At 42.0% G+C, this 20,179-nt stretch overlaps 4 protein-coding genes and 1 pseudogene across 5 annotated transcripts; 2 read left to right on the top strand and 3 right to left on the bottom strand.

Annotated features, from left to right (window-relative positions):
* Window positions 1-503: 503 nt before the first annotated feature.
* Window positions 504-1,508, top strand: GCK72_009099 (uncharacterized protein; the record flags this gene model as incomplete). The annotated part of the gene is made up of 5 exons (XM_053727212.1): window positions 504-717; window positions 795-907; window positions 952-1,158; window positions 1,208-1,333; window positions 1,377-1,508. The coding sequence occupies 5 exons, from the start codon at window positions 504-506 to the stop codon at window positions 1,506-1,508; spliced, it is 792 nt and encodes a 263-aa protein (XP_053586789.1).
* Window positions 1,509-2,364: 856 nt separating this feature from the next.
* Window positions 2,365-3,808, bottom strand: GCK72_009098 (uncharacterized protein; the record flags this gene model as incomplete). Its single annotated transcript, XM_003091882.2, has 3 exons — window positions 2,365-2,778; window positions 3,530-3,637; window positions 3,686-3,808. The coding sequence occupies 3 exons, from the start codon at window positions 3,806-3,808 to the stop codon at window positions 2,365-2,367; spliced, it is 645 nt and encodes a 214-aa protein (XP_003091930.2).
* Window positions 3,809-7,956: 4,148 nt separating this feature from the next.
* Window positions 7,957-9,728, bottom strand: GCK72_009097 (annotated as a pseudogene). Its single transcript has 3 exons — window positions 9,481-9,728; window positions 8,982-9,199; window positions 7,957-8,093 (listed from the first exon to the last, which is right to left on the bottom strand). Coding segments are annotated over exons 1-3 (603 nt in total).
* Window positions 9,729-12,109: 2,381 nt separating this feature from the next.
* GCK72_009096 (uncharacterized protein) lies at window positions 12,110-16,416 on the bottom strand (the record flags this gene model as incomplete). Its single annotated transcript, XM_053727211.1, has 4 exons — window positions 12,110-12,247; window positions 12,300-12,416; window positions 13,082-13,325; window positions 16,265-16,416. 4 exons carry the CDS (start codon window positions 16,414-16,416, stop codon window positions 12,110-12,112), a joined length of 651 nt encoding a protein of 216 aa, XP_053586788.1.
* Window positions 15,522-20,047, top strand: GCK72_009095 (uncharacterized protein; the record flags this gene model as incomplete). Its single annotated transcript, XM_053727210.1, has 6 exons — window positions 15,522-15,563; window positions 17,693-17,824; window positions 17,902-18,074; window positions 18,973-19,200; window positions 19,716-19,770; window positions 19,829-20,047. The coding sequence occupies 6 exons, from the start codon at window positions 15,522-15,524 to the stop codon at window positions 20,045-20,047; spliced, it is 849 nt and encodes a 282-aa protein (XP_053586787.1).
* Window positions 20,048-20,179: the final 132 nt, after the last annotated feature.

Below are 20,179 nucleotides of genomic sequence, written 5' to 3'. Positions count from 1 at the left end.
AGGGTGTCCATGTTTTAAGGTAATCGCTACTTCCAGGGTGCTGAGCCAATGCGCGGGGTGAGAGCAAGCTTCTGGGTGTCCATGTTTTAAGGTAATCACTACTTCCAGGGTGCTGAGCCTAGGGGCGGAGCGAGAGCAAGCTCCAGGGTGTCCATGTTTTAAGGTAATCGCTACTTCCAGGGTTCTAAGCCAATGCGCGGGGTGAGAGCAAGCTTCTGGGTGTCCATGTTTTAAGGTAATCACTACTTCCAGGGTTCTAAGCCAATGCGCGGGGTGAGAGCAAGCTTCTGGGTGTCCATGTTTTAAGGTAATCACTACTTCCAGGGTTCTAAGCCAATGCGCGGGGTGAGAGCAAGCTTCTGGGCGTCTCTTCGTTGAAATTCACATTCCGTGGCAAGCAAAATAATTGGTAATGAACAAGAAAGTGCGAAACACGCGGTGAGAAAAAAAACCTCCCTGACCTCACGTGGTCTACAAAATTCTGAAAAATTAATGTGGCCTTTATGCTCCCGTACTCGGGAAATACAGAGAGGCGTCAACAAGCCGTCACTCGAACACATCATCATCTCCACCAAAACTACCAATCCCTTCCACGTCATCGACCACGCCCCCAACACGGATGCCACGTGTTCTGTCGAGAGTGTTTCAACAGAATCTTCCTGGGATCACTAGCCTTCAAATTGTATCTTGTGGTGGCTTGGTGTCTCGGACTGACAGGTTTAATGTATCTGAAGAGGGATATGCCGGATTCAAGTGAGTCATGACCTAGAAACCATAACCTTTTCCTCTTCCAGCCAGAGCGGTCTACACCACCATTTGTCTCATCTACCTACTCTCTCAAAACGCTGGATTACTTGGGGTGTTCACTCAAAATGAGCGGATCTTCATACCGTATGCCATTGTGTTGGTACGTAGGTCTTTACTTTTCGATGGAGCGCACTTTCCTTCCAGGTAGTCACCATAGTAGCCAACACTATCCTTATAAGCCTCTCTATGGTTCTCATGATTGCAAAGTATCTAGCATTCATTAGTATCACACAAGGGTTTCTGTGGGACCACCCGATATTAGTGTTCCTCGGATCAATTGTCTTCTTCGTATACAATGGTCTATGTCTGGCGTCGATGATTCATTTGTGCTCGGATTTCGACAAAAAGCGGGTATGACTACAGTATCCCCATGATACCTACAGTACCCTCTCTATTCCAGATCCTGACCGAACGAAGACAACGAGAAGAAGCTGCTCACAGAGCACGGATCTATAATCGACTCGTCGAATTGAACAATCGAGATCAGCCGATTACGGTTAATTTGGACAGTCCGCCCAAGTATTCGGTTGGGAATTATTTTTAAAAGTTTATTGATTTTATGAATTCAGAACTTGAGCACAAAATCGGAAACAGTTTGTACACCACCACCCGGTTATTCTCAATTGAAAGATTTGGACCAAAAATCTGAAAAATCTGAAAAGACATCACAAAGAGCACTTTTTCTGGATTCTAGCGAATAAACTCTTTGGCCAGTGGAGCGCATTTGCATTATTTTGAAATCAAAATAAATAAAGAACTTCATTCAATACTATTCTAGTCAGTCTCCTTCACATCCTTCCCTTGATGCAACCGCTCTTTCGAATTCTGAAAAATTGGAGTGTTGTATTAATATGCAGTTATCTCGAAACTCGAAAATGCAAGACAAAAACTGTCAACTAGTGAAATAAAGAGCAAGAAATTTGCCACATTTTATTAGTTCAACACTTTTTGATAACTCTTAAACTGGAAAAGTTACCGGCGTTCAAAGTTAGAAGCACGAGAGAGGAGGACGCAGACGAGCAGACACTCCAGCTTCTCTGCGTCTCTCACATTCGCCTATCAAAAAGTGACCAACTAACAAAATGTAGCGAATTTCCTCCTCTTTATTTCATCAGTTAACAACTTTTTTCTAGCTATTCCAGGTTATGAGATACAAGCTCATTGTCAATAGAGCGCGCTTTCCACCCCACCTCTCTTATATTTCTCCTTGAAAAACCGATCTCCAAACACGAAAAAAATCGATAAAACAGTGATACAAGCCGTGATGATTAAAGCGGAGAAAACGTAGAAGTTGGTTACAGAATGGACGGTTCTAAACAATTTTCTCAGTGGGGCGCATTTGCTATAATCAGATTTTACCTGTAGCAATAGCAAGAAGGGGCGATTTTCTCATCGAGAAGAGTTTTGTAAATTGGATTTTCTTCGATGATGATATGCTTGGAAGAGTTCATTGTAGAAATCGAAATGAGGAAATGAAGGAACAAGAAATTACAACAAGAGACACGTTCTATAATACATTTTAGGCCTATTTATATTATTTAATGGAAAAAATAAGAATTATTTAACTAAAAATTTCGATTCGATTTTCCCGGTGATACCGAATTCGATGACATCTCCACTCTTAATCTTCGTCACTCCAGCAGGTGTTCCAGTCAAAACGACGTCTCCAACTTCCAGTGTGAAGAATTGTGTCGTGTATTCCAACAAAGTGGGAATATCGAAAATCATGACGTCCGTCCGACATCTCTGTTGATCTTTTCCGTTGATTTTGCAGAATAGTTCGACGTCGTGCGGATTCTGGAGATCTGACGATGGGATGAAGCCACCGACTGGGCAAGAACCGTCGAATGATTTGGCGAGGTACCATGGGGCGCCCGCTTTCTTCGCTTCGTCCTGGAAATCACGGGCGGTCATGTCGAGAGCGACGGTGTAGCCGCCGATGTAGTCCATTGCGTTGGATTTCGAGATTTTCTGGAAAAAAAGGGACGATTTTTGGATGAAAATCGGGTCTGTCTGTGTGTCCGGTAATCCAGATGTCGGTTTTTCCGGATTTCCAGATTAAATGTTTTACAAGAATTTCAGTCTGTGTGTCTGTATGCCCGGATGTCTAACTTTTTTACATAAAAATTTCAGTTTTCTGTCTGTCACTTTGTCTATAAGCGCGGCACGCTTCTTGCAACCGCGCTCTACCGAAACCGAAGAAAATTGTGTGCGAAATTGAGAGATTCAGAGAAACAGAGACATTTCTTAAGGGGACTTCGGTGGAGCGCGGTTGTAAGAACTGTGCCGCGCTAGTAAATGTCATGATTCGTTGAATTTCAGAGATTTCTGTGTGTCCGGATGTCTGGATGTCAATTTTTCTCAAATTGTCAGATTACTGTCTGTCTGTGTTTCTAGATGTCCGGATGCCTTTAAATCAATATTTCAAAATACATAATCTCCGCCTATTTTCTCATATTTTTCAAAAAAACATGTGAAAAACGAAATTATGCGGCAAAGTTACAAAATTTAAATAGATGCCGCCAATTTTCAACAGCTCTGTCACATGTTTTCAGTTTATACGCGATTTTTCGGTAACCTATTCAGTTTTTTGTGAGTAAAATTGAAAAAAAAAACTAATTTTCCAACAAAAACTTGCTTTTCTACCAGAAAAATAGAAAAAATGTCAAAAATGAGAGTTACAGAGGGAATATTCTGATTTTAAAAATATTTTCCAACTTACCGATGCCTTCTTTCCAATGACAACACCCAATTCCACTTCCTGATGCAAGTTCTGACATCCGGGCGGTGCGACGATCGGTTCGCCTTCGACGATGAACGAATTTACTGTCTGAAAATTGGTTTTTTGAATATTTTTATCGATTTTTTAATTTTTTACTTTCACAAAAAGCATCGGCTTCTTTGGAATCGCATTTCCCAACTCCAATGCGTGGTCTTTGTAGTTTCGGCCGACACAGACGATTTTTGTGGCCAAATTGCGGAAGTTGGCAAGTGATGACATGTCTGAATTGTTCATTTTTATTATTTTAGTTCACCTTTTTATTTTAAAAGTCCATAAAACCTTCAAAAGATTGGGAAAATAGCTGAAAATCCAAAAAAACCGACGAGAGAATATGCATTGGCGTGTTAAAAACGAAGAGACGCAGACAGTTCAATAGAGCGCACTTGCTGACCCGCGTGATGTGTTGATTTTTTTCCGTTTTTGAGGGTGCCGCCGACTTTTTTTCAGTGGTTTTTTTGAGTTTTTAATCTGTTTTTAGTTGAAAAATTTGATTTAAAAGTGTTTTTATATTAAAATTTATAGTTTAAAGTACTATTTTACATTATTCGACGTGTTTTTCTGTTAAAAATCGGCAAAATTGCGTGCAAGCCAACATTTTTGTGGTTCTGCTGATTTTTCCCAATTTTTAAGTCTTTGCGAGTAATTTTTAAAGTTTTTGATGTGAAATTTAAGTTTTGGAATGTAATTTCACTTAAATTCTTAGTATTTTGCTCAAAAAGTTGGAAAAATAAAATTTTTGAGAACTTAGTGTGAAAAAAAATGGTTTTTTTTAATGAATTTTCATGATTTTTAAACGGTTTTTTCTTTTAATTTCAAGTTTTACTTATTTTTACTGAATTTTCTAAAAAGTTTCAGTATTTTTGAAATAGTTTGTCAGAAGTTTCGTTTTTATCAAAAAACGTTTGTTTCCCAGTAGTTTCTTCCCCATTTTCGCTTTTTTCCACCGATTTAAAACATTCCTAGCTTAAGACTTTCAAATTTTCCCATCTTTTCAACTGATGAACATCCGAGAATTAATCTTCTAGAATCTTGATCATCCTGACTTATTCGAAGAGGTTTTGTTTCTAAAAGATAATCTTGGAAATGCATCTCAGAAATTAATTCTGATCTTTCGATATACCAGACAGCTCATTTTGAAAATTACATTTTCAACATTATTCAATCTTCGAAAATGTCCCATCTTCTAGAAAATCTGGATTCCGCCCGCAAGTCGAAAACTCCGAAATAATCTCCCGACAAAACACAAATCGGAAAAACTGCGAAAAAGTGTCATAAATTTCGCAAAAATCGGTGTATTACGACAGTATTGCGTATCGTTTTTGCATCATCACAACTCGTTTTTTTTGGCCTCGGGTACCGATACATGTTCGCTGCAATAGTGTCCCCGCCGATGCCCTGCGAATCGGTTTATGTCACTTTCTCTGTCTTGTTTAGTTTTTCCAACCAAGTTTTCGCATGTTTACATCTCTATAGGTGCCAGAAAGTCGGTCGCTCTTTTCGCTCCACTCGCTTACCTGACATTTCACTTGTGTATAGAATAGTCAATATTGAGAATTCTAGGCAAATCGATAATGATAATAGAGCGAGTGGGAATGTGATGTGAAAGTAACTTTTATCAGCATTTTTTTCTTCGTCGTGAGACCCCTCCCACTCGAATAGTTGACCGCTTTGGTTTCAGTTAGCAGAAGTGTGATCTTTGTCATCTTTTTGTATGACGTCTTCGTAGAATTCGTTGGAACATACAAAGTACAGTAAGTATGGTGTTTTTGATCTCGGAGTGAGCGGTCACTAGGATACGGTAGTTAGTGTCCTAGTAATCTTTCAAATCGAAATCTTCAGATTGCAAGATTGACAATCTCCTTTTCGGTATTTGCTGAAATCTCAGCTTTTCTGATGTTTCTGAATAACTTCATCCAGTTTGCGCTAGCTGTTCTCTGGAAATTCTGACTGTCTTCTAGCAAATCTCCACTTTCTGACGTCTAGTGACCCTAGAAGCATTAGAATCTAGATGAGGTACAGTAAGAAGCTTCTCTCTTGTCGAACTCTAGTCCTCGAAATCATCAGAATCCGAATACTTCTAGGTTACTGTAATTCACAGATTCAGTGAACCCAAGATTTCTAAGATTCTTCTTTAACAGCGGACCTCCTAGAACAAGCAACTTTTGAATCCGCAGTGTCTGTGCACCTTGACGCCTTCTGACTGTATTCGTTACTCTTCAAATTCGAGATAACATCGGAATCCTTGGAATCCAAGCGCACCAGGATGAACTTTTTTTGTACAAATCTTAGCCGGCTTGTACAGATTCATTTTTCTTCTTCTCCGTTCTATCTATCTCTTCTTTCCGCCTCCCAAAAACTCATACCACCCAACCATCGCCAGCAACACTCACACACAAAACATCGATCGTCCTCCAATTCGGCTAGAAAAAAGGACGCACTTGATGGGTGGAAAGGGAAGGAAGGAAAGAAGAGAAACGTTGCCTCTCTGCGTCTCTTCGCCCTCTAACCTTATCTCTTGCACTCTCTCACTCACCACACATACACACAAGCCACGACGACAACACAACGAGCCATTGGCCTCTGGACGAGGCGCCGCCGGCCGGCACCGCGGTTCTCTATGTCTCCAGTGAGTCATAGCACATTTCGGCAGTCTCTCGTCTTCACATATTTCGGGTTGTCCTCCACACACTCTCTATCTCGCCTCATCGTATCCCCGTCGGTCTCTCTCGCTTCGACCGCCCGCTCTCACTTTCCGCCTCGTCCCCACCGCCACCGCCGCACCGGTGCTGATTTTTTGAATGAATTGAAGAGAATGAGAGAGATGGATAGGGCGAGAGAGAGGGGCACAGAGAGATAATGAAGAAAGTGGAGTGCGATAGGAATCATTTGACCGCCCCCTCTTTAAAGAAGCTTCCAGAAACCTTTCTCCGTCCACCCTTTGAACTTTTTAATGCCATGTAGGTGCTCTTCATGTGATTCTTGAGATTTATGGATGAGAAAGTCGAAAGTACAGTGCATGACTCATAATGGTTGGTACAAAAATTTCTAACTCCAGTAGTTTTTTGTACTGTTTTGTGACTCAATGTGTACTATAGTGACTCTTGAAGGAATACAGTAACCTGTGTAACAATTACTGTACCTCGTCATAGTCACTTGAGAAATTCGAAACGTTCTAAAATAACTGAAATTTCTGGAATTCTGAAGTTCCCACGATTTTCAGCTTTTCTGATTATATGATATAACTTTGCCTAAAAAGTTTCAATTTCTGTCTTAACTGTCGTCAGTATAGTTGTGTACAACTGGAATGATTCATCGAGCAGGCGGAGACGGCGATTGGACGACCGAAAAAAAATTATGTTGTATGTTTTAGACTCTTTTTTGATGTCTAATTTTTTCACTCCGAAAAATACCTTCGCCCCCTGAATTTGAACAGCAGTAATCGGGCTGGAAAGTTTCTAGATAATGATCTGTGAGTCGAAGTTGTTTAATCGAATTTGTCAGTTTCCGCCTCCTCTCACACCACCACCACCCATCTCTTTTTTCTCCGTTTTTTTTCAGCGTTCTGTTGATTTTGATTCACATGATTTGGGCAAAGAAACATGTGACCCCAAACTCATAGAGGTTTTTTAGATGTACGAGTTTTGTACCGAAGTCGTCGGGTTTTGGCCGGTCTTTTGGTCTCTAGGCACTACAGATTTTTCGAATTTCTATTTTCTAGTCAGTTTTTTGCGGAAATGACTATAATTTAAAGCACGCTGTCACAAAATTCCAGAACAATTCCAGTACGTTGTTGCCTCGTTTGTTGAAGTTTCACTGATAATACGTCCCGGTCTGTCAAATGGCGCCAAACATACAGTAGTGTGAAAGTTCAACACAAAACCAGTTTTCCTGTAAACCCAACCCCCATGAGCCGTTCACATGTTTCAATTGGGTCATGTGAGATGACAGAACGCTGAAACTGTCTGTCTGGACTGGTTGTCTATAACAGCATTATCACTTTTTGTTGTTTCCGAGTTTCAGTTTGAGTCTCACCCTCTGAATGAAAACTTTCTACTCAGTTACAGTTACTGGAGCCCTGGCATGAGTTTAGAGCAGAATTCGTGAAGATTCTAATTTCGTAGACGGATTCAGAATCCTCACGTCTTCAGCTTCTCAGTTATATGTGTATCGATTCTCTCTGGTTATCTCAATCCAGATCTATCACTTCCGCTCGTTCCTTTACTCGATTCCTTCCTATCCCCAATATTACAAATTATCATTCTCTTCCTTCTTCCAGAACCACACCTATCCATTCGTCGAGAAAGTGTGTGCAAGCTCTTTCTCTGAGGAGACAAGCACCGCCCGCCCCCCGTTGTCCTTGTTTTGAACTATGTCGGAGCCCCAAGAGCAGCAGCAACAGGAGCAATCGCTCTCGGCAACACAAGAGTCGTCGGATCAACCTCCAGCGACAACTGCACCGGCACCACCAGCAACACAGACGTCGCCGCCTCATCGTATGCCTCAACTAAGTGCTCAGACGATTCAAGTCACCGTCAAAACATTAGATGATCGAGAGGCCACCGTTACCATTGCTCTTGATGTACGTTTTTTGAGAAAACTGGAAAAGGGCGGGGCCTCGCGGGGAATGAAATTATTGTTATTTTGGAAAAAAGTGGGCGGAGCCAAACGAAACAATGTTTTCGAAAAAAAAAAGAGGGCGGAGCCTGATTCTGAAATCTCAAATAACGTTTCTGAATGGAAAAGTGGGCGGAGCTTGGATCTTAAATTCTGAAAAATACGTTGAAGATGGACGGGCCTTCTAAGAAAATATCATGAAGTTTGGATTAAAATGGGCGGAAACTCTTTTCGAAATTATTAAAGATGGTTGGGGCTTCAAGTTCAACATTTTGGGCGGAGCCTCTTTCTGAGAAGAATGAATTTATGAAAATGAGCTGAGCTTAAGATCGACAGTGTCCAAAGAGGGGGCGGGGCTTAGTGAAGTTAAGGATTTAGAAGTTAAGCAATTACAACAATTTTCTGAACTAAAAATTAAATTGTTTCAGCTTTAAAAACTCACTTTAAAAGTGGGTGGTGGGATAACCTCATATCCCAACTTCAAATATTTTCAGCAAACAGTTCATACATTGATCTCTCGAGCACGCGCCCAACTCAATGTCTCTTCTGGCTCACAACGTATCATTTTCGGCGGACGAGTTCTTCATTCAGCACAAACAGTTCAAGGAGCTGGAATCACAAATGGACAAACTGTTCATCTAGTGGATAGAGGACCAAGCGCGTGAGTTTTTAGGCAGTTTTTGAATGAAAATCCTCAATATATCATTGAAAAATTCTGAAATTTTCAGCGTTAACGATCGTCCGAATGTCACATCCGCTACACGTGGAATTCACGCACATGCGGCTATCGCACAACCTGTGATTTTCCCAAGACCAATCGCAACCGCCGCCTCACCGGATTCCACAATGGCGCAATCAAATTTCGCAGTTATCCCCAATGTTCGGGTGCCCGCGTCGATCGGAGGCTCACCGGTGCTCAGTTCGAAAATCGCTGAAGAAGTCATCACACAGAAATCGATTTCGTTGAGACTTCGTGAAATTCCAGTTCCACGAATTCTGCAGCCGGCTTCAAGTTCTCAATTCTTGCATGATCCAACTTATATTCAATGGACAATCAAAGTGGTCGATGATCTCATTTTCCGACCGAGAGAGCGTATCGAACAGATCGTTCGTCAAACGATCAATGAGCTTCCATTCCTTCCGGCGACAGTAAAAGCTGGAATGACACTGAAATGGGAGCAACGATCCTCTGTGTTGACACTTCATTTCCCGGAAATGTGAGTTAAAATTAAGAAAAATAACTTCAAAAATGAACCGAAATCAATTTTTCAGCTCACCACACGTCCCCTCCCCAGCCCTCGAAAAACTCGATTTCTTGGCTCTTTGGACTGAAAACTTGGAGGCGTTTGTCGCTAAACTCATTGAAGCCGATGGTCTCACCGATGCGGTCAACAAAGTTCTTCTCATGGCTCAAACAAACGAACGAGTTGAGAGCGATGTGACGCAGGCGGTGAGAGATGCACGAGTCCGGGCGTTGGATAATATTGCAAAAGATTTGGAGGATATGTGGGCTGGAGTCACACATCAGCGAGATTTCGGTGAGTTTTTTGGGGAGATTTTGGACATCCGGACATTTGTAATGGCAGAGAGACAGAAAATTATGTCAGGAGGACATCTAGAGTGTGGGAATTACAGTCGAACCCATATTCTTGGATATCCGGACACACCGACATCCGAACAGAAACTTAAACGAACAGACAGAACTTAAAACATTCCAGCAATCAGAACTGTAGACAGATAGACATCCGGACAAACATAGAGCTGTACACATATCAAAACTAGAATCTTGAATTCCATAATCTCATAGCACATTCTTTCTTTTTCCAGAACGCGTCCGATTCCAAAATAACAACTCATTAGAATACCGCCATATGAAGATCGAAGAATACTCTGAAACCGCTCGAAATCCGCGATATTTCATGAGACACGCCCTCGACACTGATCTCCTCAAAGTGATTCGCAAATTCCGTGTGCAAAGTATGAAATTTGCCGCTCTCGAGGACATTGTCGACGAGTTGAATGAGTGCGGCGCGCTGAAATTCATTCGAGACTCGATGACCGAATCGATTGACTATCGCTATCGTGCTCTATCGATGTTCTTCCATTACATGCAACGAATGAGGCATCAAGTCGCACATATGACTCATTTGGTCTCCGATCTTGATGTTCCGTTTATGACGCCGAATAGTCCGCAACGGTTGCTTCCCAACTATGCAAGCAACGTTCTCACAGTACCATTCCCCCATTCTGGTACCATAAAACTGTTATTCAGTCCGATAACTGACAGAAACCGTGACCAATTCTTCGAATGTCCGATAGTGGAAATCATTGAGCCACCGCGCGTACTGTCAGACGTCGCGGGACGACACAACGGTGACTGGCCATACCTACCGTACCACCCGCCAAGTGTCCATATGGAATCAGTGCATCAGACACCGCGTCGGATGGCAGATCCACGTCTGATTAGAATGCCACAGATGACTACACAAGTGACGATTCCACATATGCCGATGCCAGGAACCGCTGGAGTAGGACAAGCGCAACATTTCGTGGTGGCTCATGAAGTGAATCAACCGATAAATATTCTGGGAGCAGTGGATCAAACTAATGGGCTCACTATCGCTGACGTTCTGCAACAACAACAAGAATATATTGAACAATTTATGGCGATGGGTGCACCCGAAGTGCAAAGACGAACTGCGAATCGACCGAGACGAGTGGTGACGACTGGAGACGCGCCAAGTATTCCTGTGGAGACACAACCACCGCCTGGTGATGCAGCACAACCCGGACCAAGCACTCGTCGTACCACAACTGGACGATTTAATGTGCAACCAGAGGCGCGTGGCGCTGAAACTGAAACTCTCGCCGCTTTTCCAGTGCAGATTGAGCCAAGTGAGCTTCAACGGATCGCTAGAAACATTGCATCGAGATACCGTGCGGAGGCTCTCCAACGAATCGCTACTAGTCTAACAGCACGCTTCAACGATGAATCTTGGGACACTCGACTTCAGAATATGCCACTGTGCACACTTCGGGAATGCGTTGCTATCGCATTGGAGTTGCTGACGTCATCTGGAAATTCTGTCAATGAATCGAGAGATTTGATGTTGGCACTAGTGAGAGATGAGGAAGTGTTAGTGCGAGCCATCGCTGAATGCGTCAAGTCACTATTTGGTCGTGGAGAGTTCCCAACTCACGTCGCCCGAATCATCATGCCACGAAGCGAGACTGCAGGATCCCGGAATGACTATGAATCAGTGGATTATGTGGAGGATGCGCAGAGTGATGAGTATGATGGAATGATTGTCAGAGTACCATCCGACATATCACAGCCACAATCTGGAGATTTGAGAGCGATAAGAGAACGAAGACAATCACGGCGTCAACTTCTGGAGAATCGAAGAGGACTCGTAGCAGCGCTGTCTGCTATGAACGCGTCCCCTTCGGCTTCCACACTCGGACCTTCCAATCCACCACCAGGACCTTCATTCAATTCAGAGGATGCCGCTGAAATTCGAGCGGGACGGCTGCCACTCGGCAACCGACCCAATAGAAGAACCGTCCGGGAAACAGTGCATCCGACACCAGCTAGAGCAGAGAGTCCTAATCATATCTCTGTGACGTTCACCTCTCACACCTTCCCCGCCTTTGCTCCATTGGTTATGGGAGCCGGACCATCCACATCACAAGGACCGTCGTGGCCAGAAGCCCCCAACCTTCCGATTCGTCCGGTGGTATCACCAACACCAACTACTGGAGGTCTTCTAGATTTCGATATCTCAGAAGGATCGGATCAACCGGAAATGGTGGATCAGGCCGAACAGACCGATCCGCAACCAGGCTCCTCATCAACACCATCTCCACCGTCAACGACGTCTGGCGCCACATCCGCCCCAGCCACCGTCACTTCTTCGCCGTCACGCCATTATGATAACGTGCGAAGAGCTTCACCAGACATGGTATTCGTCGACGGAGAACCGGTTCTCGAAACACAGCCAGCTGATGCTGTACGTGCAGCTCGTGCTCAGATTGACCATCTCGCTGCGAATTTCAATGGAAATCTTGCGGATACCCGAAGACAGAATCCATTCACTGCGACTGAAGATTTCATGATAGTGAATGATAGAGCAAGAAGTCCGAATCGTCCAGTATATGCACCACACAAACCAATGATTTCGATTGATCCATTCATGAAGTGTGCGAGTCGTCTCTGCGAAAGCAATTTGCTATCAGATTCTGCTCAATCACCGGAATCCGAGAGACTGACGATGCAATCGATTCGACCGGATGATGAGTTTATGCGACATTTACAGGTTAGTTTTAAGCTGAAATATTTGATTTAAAAAGCCCCAATTTTCAGTCAATCACTCGACATGAAGAGCGACGACCGGTTCAAGTGAGTCGCGACGATCCAGACTACAACTACACCATCAAAAGAGATCACGTCGGAGAGCTGAGATTCGATAATATGAGTCAATTCAAGAACTTCATGAAAACGATGGTTCGAAGTTTGATGGCTCATTGTATCGATGCGGACAGTGTGCACACGATGAGTGAGTTTTTGGCTCCGCCCACAAATTGAGGCCCCGCCCACCTTGAATCAATTAGAGGAATCTTCACTTCTATAAGCTCCGCCTACTTTTTAGAACTTCGAAGCAAGATTTATTTTAGCTCCTCCCATTTCGTGATAGCTCCGCCCTCTCTCCGTAAAAGGGCGGAGTTTCGCTAAGAAATCGCTTTAAACTCCGCCCATTTCTGTAATCCCGAAAACCAAATTTTTTCAGACATGCATCCAATCAGTGGCTACCCCGCTGCCAACCACGCTGAAATCATCAAAATGGTCAGAACCCATCTTTCCACTGATCTCGAACGTACCGGTCCATACAGCCGTCCGAATGGTGTCGGTCTCGCCCCGGAAAATCTGCGAGTCGTCGACAGATTGATGAGAGAACGAGAGCGAAACATGCAACAGTTCGCACAACGAATGGCCAATCCAATGCTCCTGAATGAGAATATTCTGGATAGACCTCTGCCCCCGATCTCAAACACCTTCCCCGCTTTTCCGACTGGAATCGATTTGGAACGAGAGGTTTTGGTGCCGGGAAGAATCGCCTCAATGCTGACATATCTTGTGGATTATATGGAGATTCCGGAGAATCCACGACCACCAGGACTATTCGGATTCCTTTTGGACATCACTTTTGGAATTCTGACCCGTCACGACTTCGCGCAAATGGCTCGCGAATCCACCGCCTCCAACGTGCTCCTAGAGTACGCGAGAAACGTTCAAATGTACATCAACGACAAGTATTTGGCTGGAAAAGATAGTAATTCGACGAGTGCTGAATTGCATGAAATCGCTGAGACTATTGTGAACAATGAGACGTTCTTCACCAAATTTTTAGACCAAAATCCTCAATTGCCAAGAACTTTGGATATTGGAAATGGATCCTCGGTTGATGTCGTTTGGATTTTCCGTCAGATTGAGCTCTCGTTCATCAAGTCACTGTTGACAATGTCATTGTGTAGTAAAGGTGAGTTAATCTAGCGAAAAACGCGTCAACGGCGCGCCAGTTGAATGGTTTTGATGAAGTACTCTTCTAAGCACCGCCCATTTCCATGAAAATTTCTCTCAATTTTCAGATAGCCGTTCCGTATCGCAAAGTGTGATGAAAGTTGGAAACGAGTATCTCTACCGTAACATGACAGTCTTCTTCCGACTATCCGACCGTAATCTGGATCGATTGAACACTCAATTGAAACGTGTCAGTGACTACTTCGCGACGATTCGTTATGGAGAGACAGCAGAAGCCGCCGAGGGAATCAATGAGTTTATTGGTGGCTGGAATTGTGTTATGGAGAGATATTTCAACAGTTACAAGAGTGAGTTTCAGAATTCATCTAATTTTCATAATCCCGCAATTGCAGACTTCTCCGAACGCCATCTTCTTCAGTTCATTCAAAAAGTTCGTACCGGTGGCGCCGATTTCAATGACGTCGCCTATATGATGGATTCTGAGCCATCGTCATCGTCTTCATACACATCTCAACCGTCATCGTCTTCTGGACAACCTGCAACGGCTACCACTGTCTCCACTAACAATCGAAGTATGTGTTTTTGAAATAGTATAAATGTGAAGCCCCGCCCCCTTTCTTGTCTTCTTGTCTCGCGCTTTCAATATCTGTGCTTTCGCACTAAAAATCAGCCCCGCCCCCTCAAAAATCACCAGAATATTGTCATCACTTGAGCATGCCTTTTCTAATATTTAGGCCCGGTGCATCACTACTGGACCCAAATCACGCGCTTCTTCCAGGAAAACGCAATCACGCTGGCCGTGCGGAATGTGATAACGTCGATGTGGACATGGTGGCGCCCATGATGACGTCACTGTCGACGTCGTCACCACTGATGACTTCAACGGGCACCTCGACAGGACCTGGAGTGTTCGGAGAGCCAGGACCATCAGAATCGACGGACAACAATGATGATGAGATGGAATGATAATTTATTTATTTTTTTTCTTTTATTTTTTACGGGTTTACAGAACCCGAGCATATCCAGATTTCCCTTTATTTTTTCTTCTCATGTATATATTATTGGCACCCATTTTTTGCCATTTTTACTGTCGGATTTCAAAAGTAATATCATAATGTTAAAGAGCTGAAAATCTGCCAGTTTTGGATGTAAAATTTTCTCTTAAAATCCCATTTTTATAACTATTACTATACCCCAAAAGAGCACATTTCCAGCTCTATGAGTTTTGCTTCTGAAATCCATTTTCCCACCTTTTTATATTTTTGTTACTATTACTTCTTCGCTTCATTTTAGCGCTCATCTTTCTAGTTTCCCTTATAGGTCAAATTGGCTTTTCCCCCACCACAGAACTTCTATTTTAGTGTCATTTCTCTCCCCCTGTTCCTATCAGATTTCTATTAAAACCCTCCACATCTTTCCTCCTCCTCCATCAGTCAGAATAGCATATCGCCACCCAAAAATTATCCCTTTTTCTGTCATGACCTGAAACTATGCTCCATATTTCTTCCCCCAAAATGTCATCTCTTCTTCTCATTTCTTCTGGTATCTTCCCCTCAATCATGTGTCTTATTTTATGTCCCCTTCTCACTAGTTTTTGGGACTTTTCTAGTCAATTTATTGGGAATTCTAATGATCTGAACGAACCAATAAATATGAATTGAAAATAATCTATTCTGGAGTGGTGTGTTTATTTTCAGCAGCGTATCCGGACGATGATTTTCAGTATTTTAATATTTAAAAAATGAAAATAAGAAGAAGAAAATTGAAGAGAATTTCAGAATGTCAGCAGCAACTAAGGATAGACTTGGTATATTTGATAAGGTAGTTTGAGTGGTATATTTCAGAAAAATCGGATTTTCTAATTTTAGTACTAAAAGTGACTGAAAATCTAGGAAAAATAGAATTTTTGGGTTGTTTTTTTAAGAAAAATGTGAATAGAAATCAATTTTCTATCAGTTTTACAGCGAAAAATCGCGAAAATCTTCAAAAAAATTCCTTTTTTTGTGAGATTTGTACTATTATTCTACTCAAATCGTCTGAAAATCTTGAAAACCTAGTGATTTTCATAAAAAATTCAAAGTTTTGCCATGTTTTGCCATTCTCCGATTCAAAAATTTTCTGAAAATTTCAGCGATTTGCTTCTTTAATTCTCTCGCGAAGCTGTCGTGTCGCATATCTTATTCCCATTGTCAGGTTTTCAACGAAAGTACTCCAGCTTTATAATTACGAAGCCAAAAATATCAGAGTGAGGTTCGCTTCTGGTCCTGATTTTTTGAACTTTTGAACGGGAAATTGGAAAAAAAGTGGGCCTTTTCTCAATGGAGCGCATATGCAATAATCCCGAATCATCATTACTACAAAGCCGCCTATCCAATAGCTGAAATCTACCTATGACCCCTTCTGATCCCTCACTCCAAATATGAAGGTACAGTAATCCCAACACAGTTTCTTTGGGAATGCTCAAATGATTTATTAGTGGACACAACAAAAGACAAGAAATGAATTATTTCTTTGCATCGAACTTGTCGAACATCTCATCGATAGTGTAGCAGTATCCCTCGTAGCAGACGGATTCGTAGTCGCATTGAGTGCTCGAATGGCAACGAAGTCCACGAGCGATGACTGGAGGCGTGATGGCCAGAAGGCAGAAGACGAGGAGAGTCAGAATATTCATTTGGAATGAGAAGTGAGACTTCTGATGGTTTTCAAGTGAATTCGGAGCGATATTTATACTCTTCTATTCCCATGTTTCTATGCAAATTTTGAGAAAAAAACTGCAGGTTGGTGATCAGGAATCAGTTCCCACAATCATCCATTCCAACTTTTTTGTTCGTAAAAAGCTACAGTTTTTCTCAAAATTTGCATAGAAACATGGGAATGAAAGACTATAAATATCGTTCCCAATTCCCCTAAATCCATCAGAAGTCTCTCTTCTGCTCTTCTCATTCCAAATGAATATTCTGACTCTCTTCATCTTCTGCCTTCTGGTCATCACGTCTCCAGTCATCGCTCGTCGTCCTTGCCATGAGAACACTCAATGCGACTACGAATCCATCTGCTACGAGGGATACTGTTACACACTCGATGAGATTTTCGATGGAAAGAAATAATTCATTTCTTGTCGTTTGTTGTGTCTCACGAATAAATCATTTGAGCATTCCCAAAGAAACTGTGTTGGGATTACTGTACCTACATATTTGGAGTGAGGGATCAGAAGGGGTTATCGGTAGTTTTCAGCTATTGGATAGGCGACTTCGTAGTGATGATTCGGGATCAGTGCATATGCGCTCCATTGAGAAAGGGCCCACTTTTTTCTCCAATTTCCCGTTCAAAAGTTCAAAAAATCAGGACCAGAAGCGAACCAACAAGATTTATGAGCTCTCCTCTGTCATTTTTCACTTTCACTCCTCTTTCTCTCTCTCCATTTTTCACATAATTTATGATTTTGGTGAAATAAAGAAAATGGGAAAAGAAGAAGTGGAAGAGATTGATTGGTAAATTATATGTATACATTTTGAGAAATTGCCAATTTCAAATTGGTAAGGAACCAAGAAGGAGAGATTGGAAAAAGGGATTTCGGGGTCTGGATTCTTTTGGAAAATTGAAAAAGAAACGTAAAAATTATTGAAAAATAAAGAGTTTTCGCTGGTTTTCCTTGCAAAAACTCAACATTTTCATGATTTTCAGCAAAAAATTGGGAAGAATAACCTTTTTTCATTAAAACTATAAACACGGCACGCTTCTTACAACTGCGCTCTACCGAAATCGAAGAAAATTGTGCGCGAAATTGAGAGAATCAGAGAAAAAGAGACATTTTTCAAGGGGATTTCGGTGGAGCGCAGTTGTAAGACCAGCGCTTATCTAATACTTCAAATTCGGCCAAAATTAGCAATGGAGCGCAATTGCACCTCAACAAAACTCCTAGTTTTCTTCAGCCTTCAATTTTCCAGAAAACCCGTGATGTCATCAAGTCGGATATGATCAAAATGAGCAATGGTGGTGGTGGTCAAAAAGTGGCAGTAAAAAGCGGGAAAACGGCACAAGAGTCACCGGAAGAATCCATGGCCAGAATTGAGAAAAAGGTGAGAAAACAGTGTAAAATTTTGGGGTTTTTTGGAGAATTTCCAAAAAAAAAAGTTGAATTTTCCTCACATCCCAGGTAGAAGAGATGTCGTCAAAACACGAGGATCTCATGAAACTGATGGCCGACAAAATTTACGGACCAATCGAGACGGGCAACGAGAAATACGAACATCAGTCGTTGGCGAATTTGATGAATATTCCAGATGATATGGAGTATTCACAAGATGATGAGGAGGAGGAATTTCTTAGGTGAGAGATAGACATCTGGATTGACAGACAATGGGATAAGAAGAGATAAACGCATAGTTGTCAAAAATTTGCAAGGCCCGGCCGGCCCGAAGGCCCTGCTGCAAATAATGACCCTTATTTTTCGAAATTTTTTCAATTTTTCATCGAAAATGTGAAAATGTTGATGATTTTTCAGAATTTCTTAAAATACGGAGATTTTTCCGATTTTTAAAGCGTAAAACGCGCCTTCGGCACGCCCGGCTGCTACTCGGACACACGGATATACAGACAGACTAACACTACATTTCTCTGACTTTCACATGATGAAATTTTATGAAAAGTGCGCTAAAGGCGCCCTTGACTTTTTTGATACTAACTGTAAACGCGTCAAAGGCGCGCCAGATCTTTTTTTAACCAAATTGGTTCTTTTTCGATTGGTTGATAACCAATCGAAAAAGAAAAAAACGTCAAAAGTGGCTTTGCAAAAAAAAGCGTCGAGGGTGCCCCTGACATCCTTTATATTTAAAAAAACACAATTTTTAAGTAAAAACGCGCCAAAGGTACTAACAGTAAAAAGTGATGTCAGTAATGGGTTCTCGATGTAGTTTTTGTATACATCGGACATCCGGAATTCTACACACACACAGACAGAAAAAATATTTGTCAAAAATTGTTATTCACATCACAGAAACGCGCCGACGGCACTCCAGTGAGCTTTGTGCTGTTTGTGCTGTATAAGCCCGGTACAGTTCTTACAACTGCGCTCCACCGAAATCCCTCTGAAAAATGTCTCTTTTTCTCTGAGTCTCTTGATTTCGCACACAATTCTCTTCGGTTTCGGTAGAGCGCGGTTGTAAGAAACGCGCCGTGCTAATAATACGAAGTAAAGAGCAAGTTTGCAACATGAACACACTTTCAGATCCGCCACCTCGCAACCATCCACTTCAATGGCTCGTCAACGTAAACCAGAAGTCGTCACTCGTCAACCAGTGGCCACCAAGACACCGAAAGTTTCCAGAAAGACGACATCACCTCCACGTGTCGAATCGAATCCACAAATCACCGCCTCCTACATCTTCTATCGTTTCGCTTTCATGTTCATTGCTATTTTCGTTGTACCTTATATCACTGCTTACTTCCGCAATAAGTCGGATTAGATTGTTTCTTTTTAAAATTCCAAATATCTCAAAAACGGAAGATGTTTCGAGCTAATGAAAGAAAGAGCTGGAAATTTGCAACATTTTTCTAGGTTGATTGAATTTTGAAATGATTGAAAACAACTATATCTCCGCTGTTTTCAGCAATATCAAAAAGTTGTCAACTAATATTATCGGAGTAAAAAAGTTCCGACATTTTTTCTCGTTGCGGACTTGAGATTTCGGCGCCGCCCACTTTTGCAATCTTGCGGCGCGGTGTTTCGCAAGGTAAGCGCACAGTGGCGGTTTATAGTATTTTTCACGAGTAAAATATATGGAAAATGTCAGTTTTCTGTCAATTTTAAAGAATTTTCTTTGAAATATCATTCTGAAAAGCAATATTGACAATAATTGCGTGTGTTTTATAAGTTTGTGTCACTTTTTCAACAGAACTCGTTAGATTTTCGCCGTATCTCTTTGTTTCTTTTCTTTTTCCCTTTATTGCATGATTTTTGTTATTTTTCAGGTTCCAAATGACTCTCAAACAACGTCTCTACATGTGCATGTTCCATAATCCCCAAGTTTTGTGTTAGTTTGATTTCAGAACTTTGTTTTCTCTCCGCCATTCTTTTGTTTCAGAGTGATCGCTTCCAATGGACAGCCGCCGGACATGTCGCCAAGAAGTCAACGATGTCATCGTCGCCAGCTATAAATTGGAGTTCAATTTCTGTTGTCGTGTTAGTTGCAGAAGTAGCTTTTGTTGTTCTCTCCGCCTGTATTCTTTCAGATGACCAACAGCACCACAGATTCGGAGAGGAGTCAAAAACGATGAAGAAAGAAGGCTTCAGTGTGAAATGAAGGAGAATGAAGAGAGGGAAAAATAAGAAAATAAGAAGGAAAACGAATGGAAAGCAGGGAACTGTGATGAAGAAAGAAGAATGAAAGAGGTGGCGGAAAGGAAGAGGAAAAAACGAGAAATCTTCACAACAA

Source organism: Caenorhabditis remanei, chromosome III (genome assembly GCF_010183535.1).
Source record: "Caenorhabditis remanei strain PX506 chromosome III, whole genome shotgun sequence".
NCBI classification, from domain to species: Eukaryota; Metazoa; Nematoda; class Chromadorea; order Rhabditida; family Rhabditidae; genus Caenorhabditis; species Caenorhabditis remanei.
This window is presented reverse-complemented; position numbering and strand designations above follow the sequence as displayed.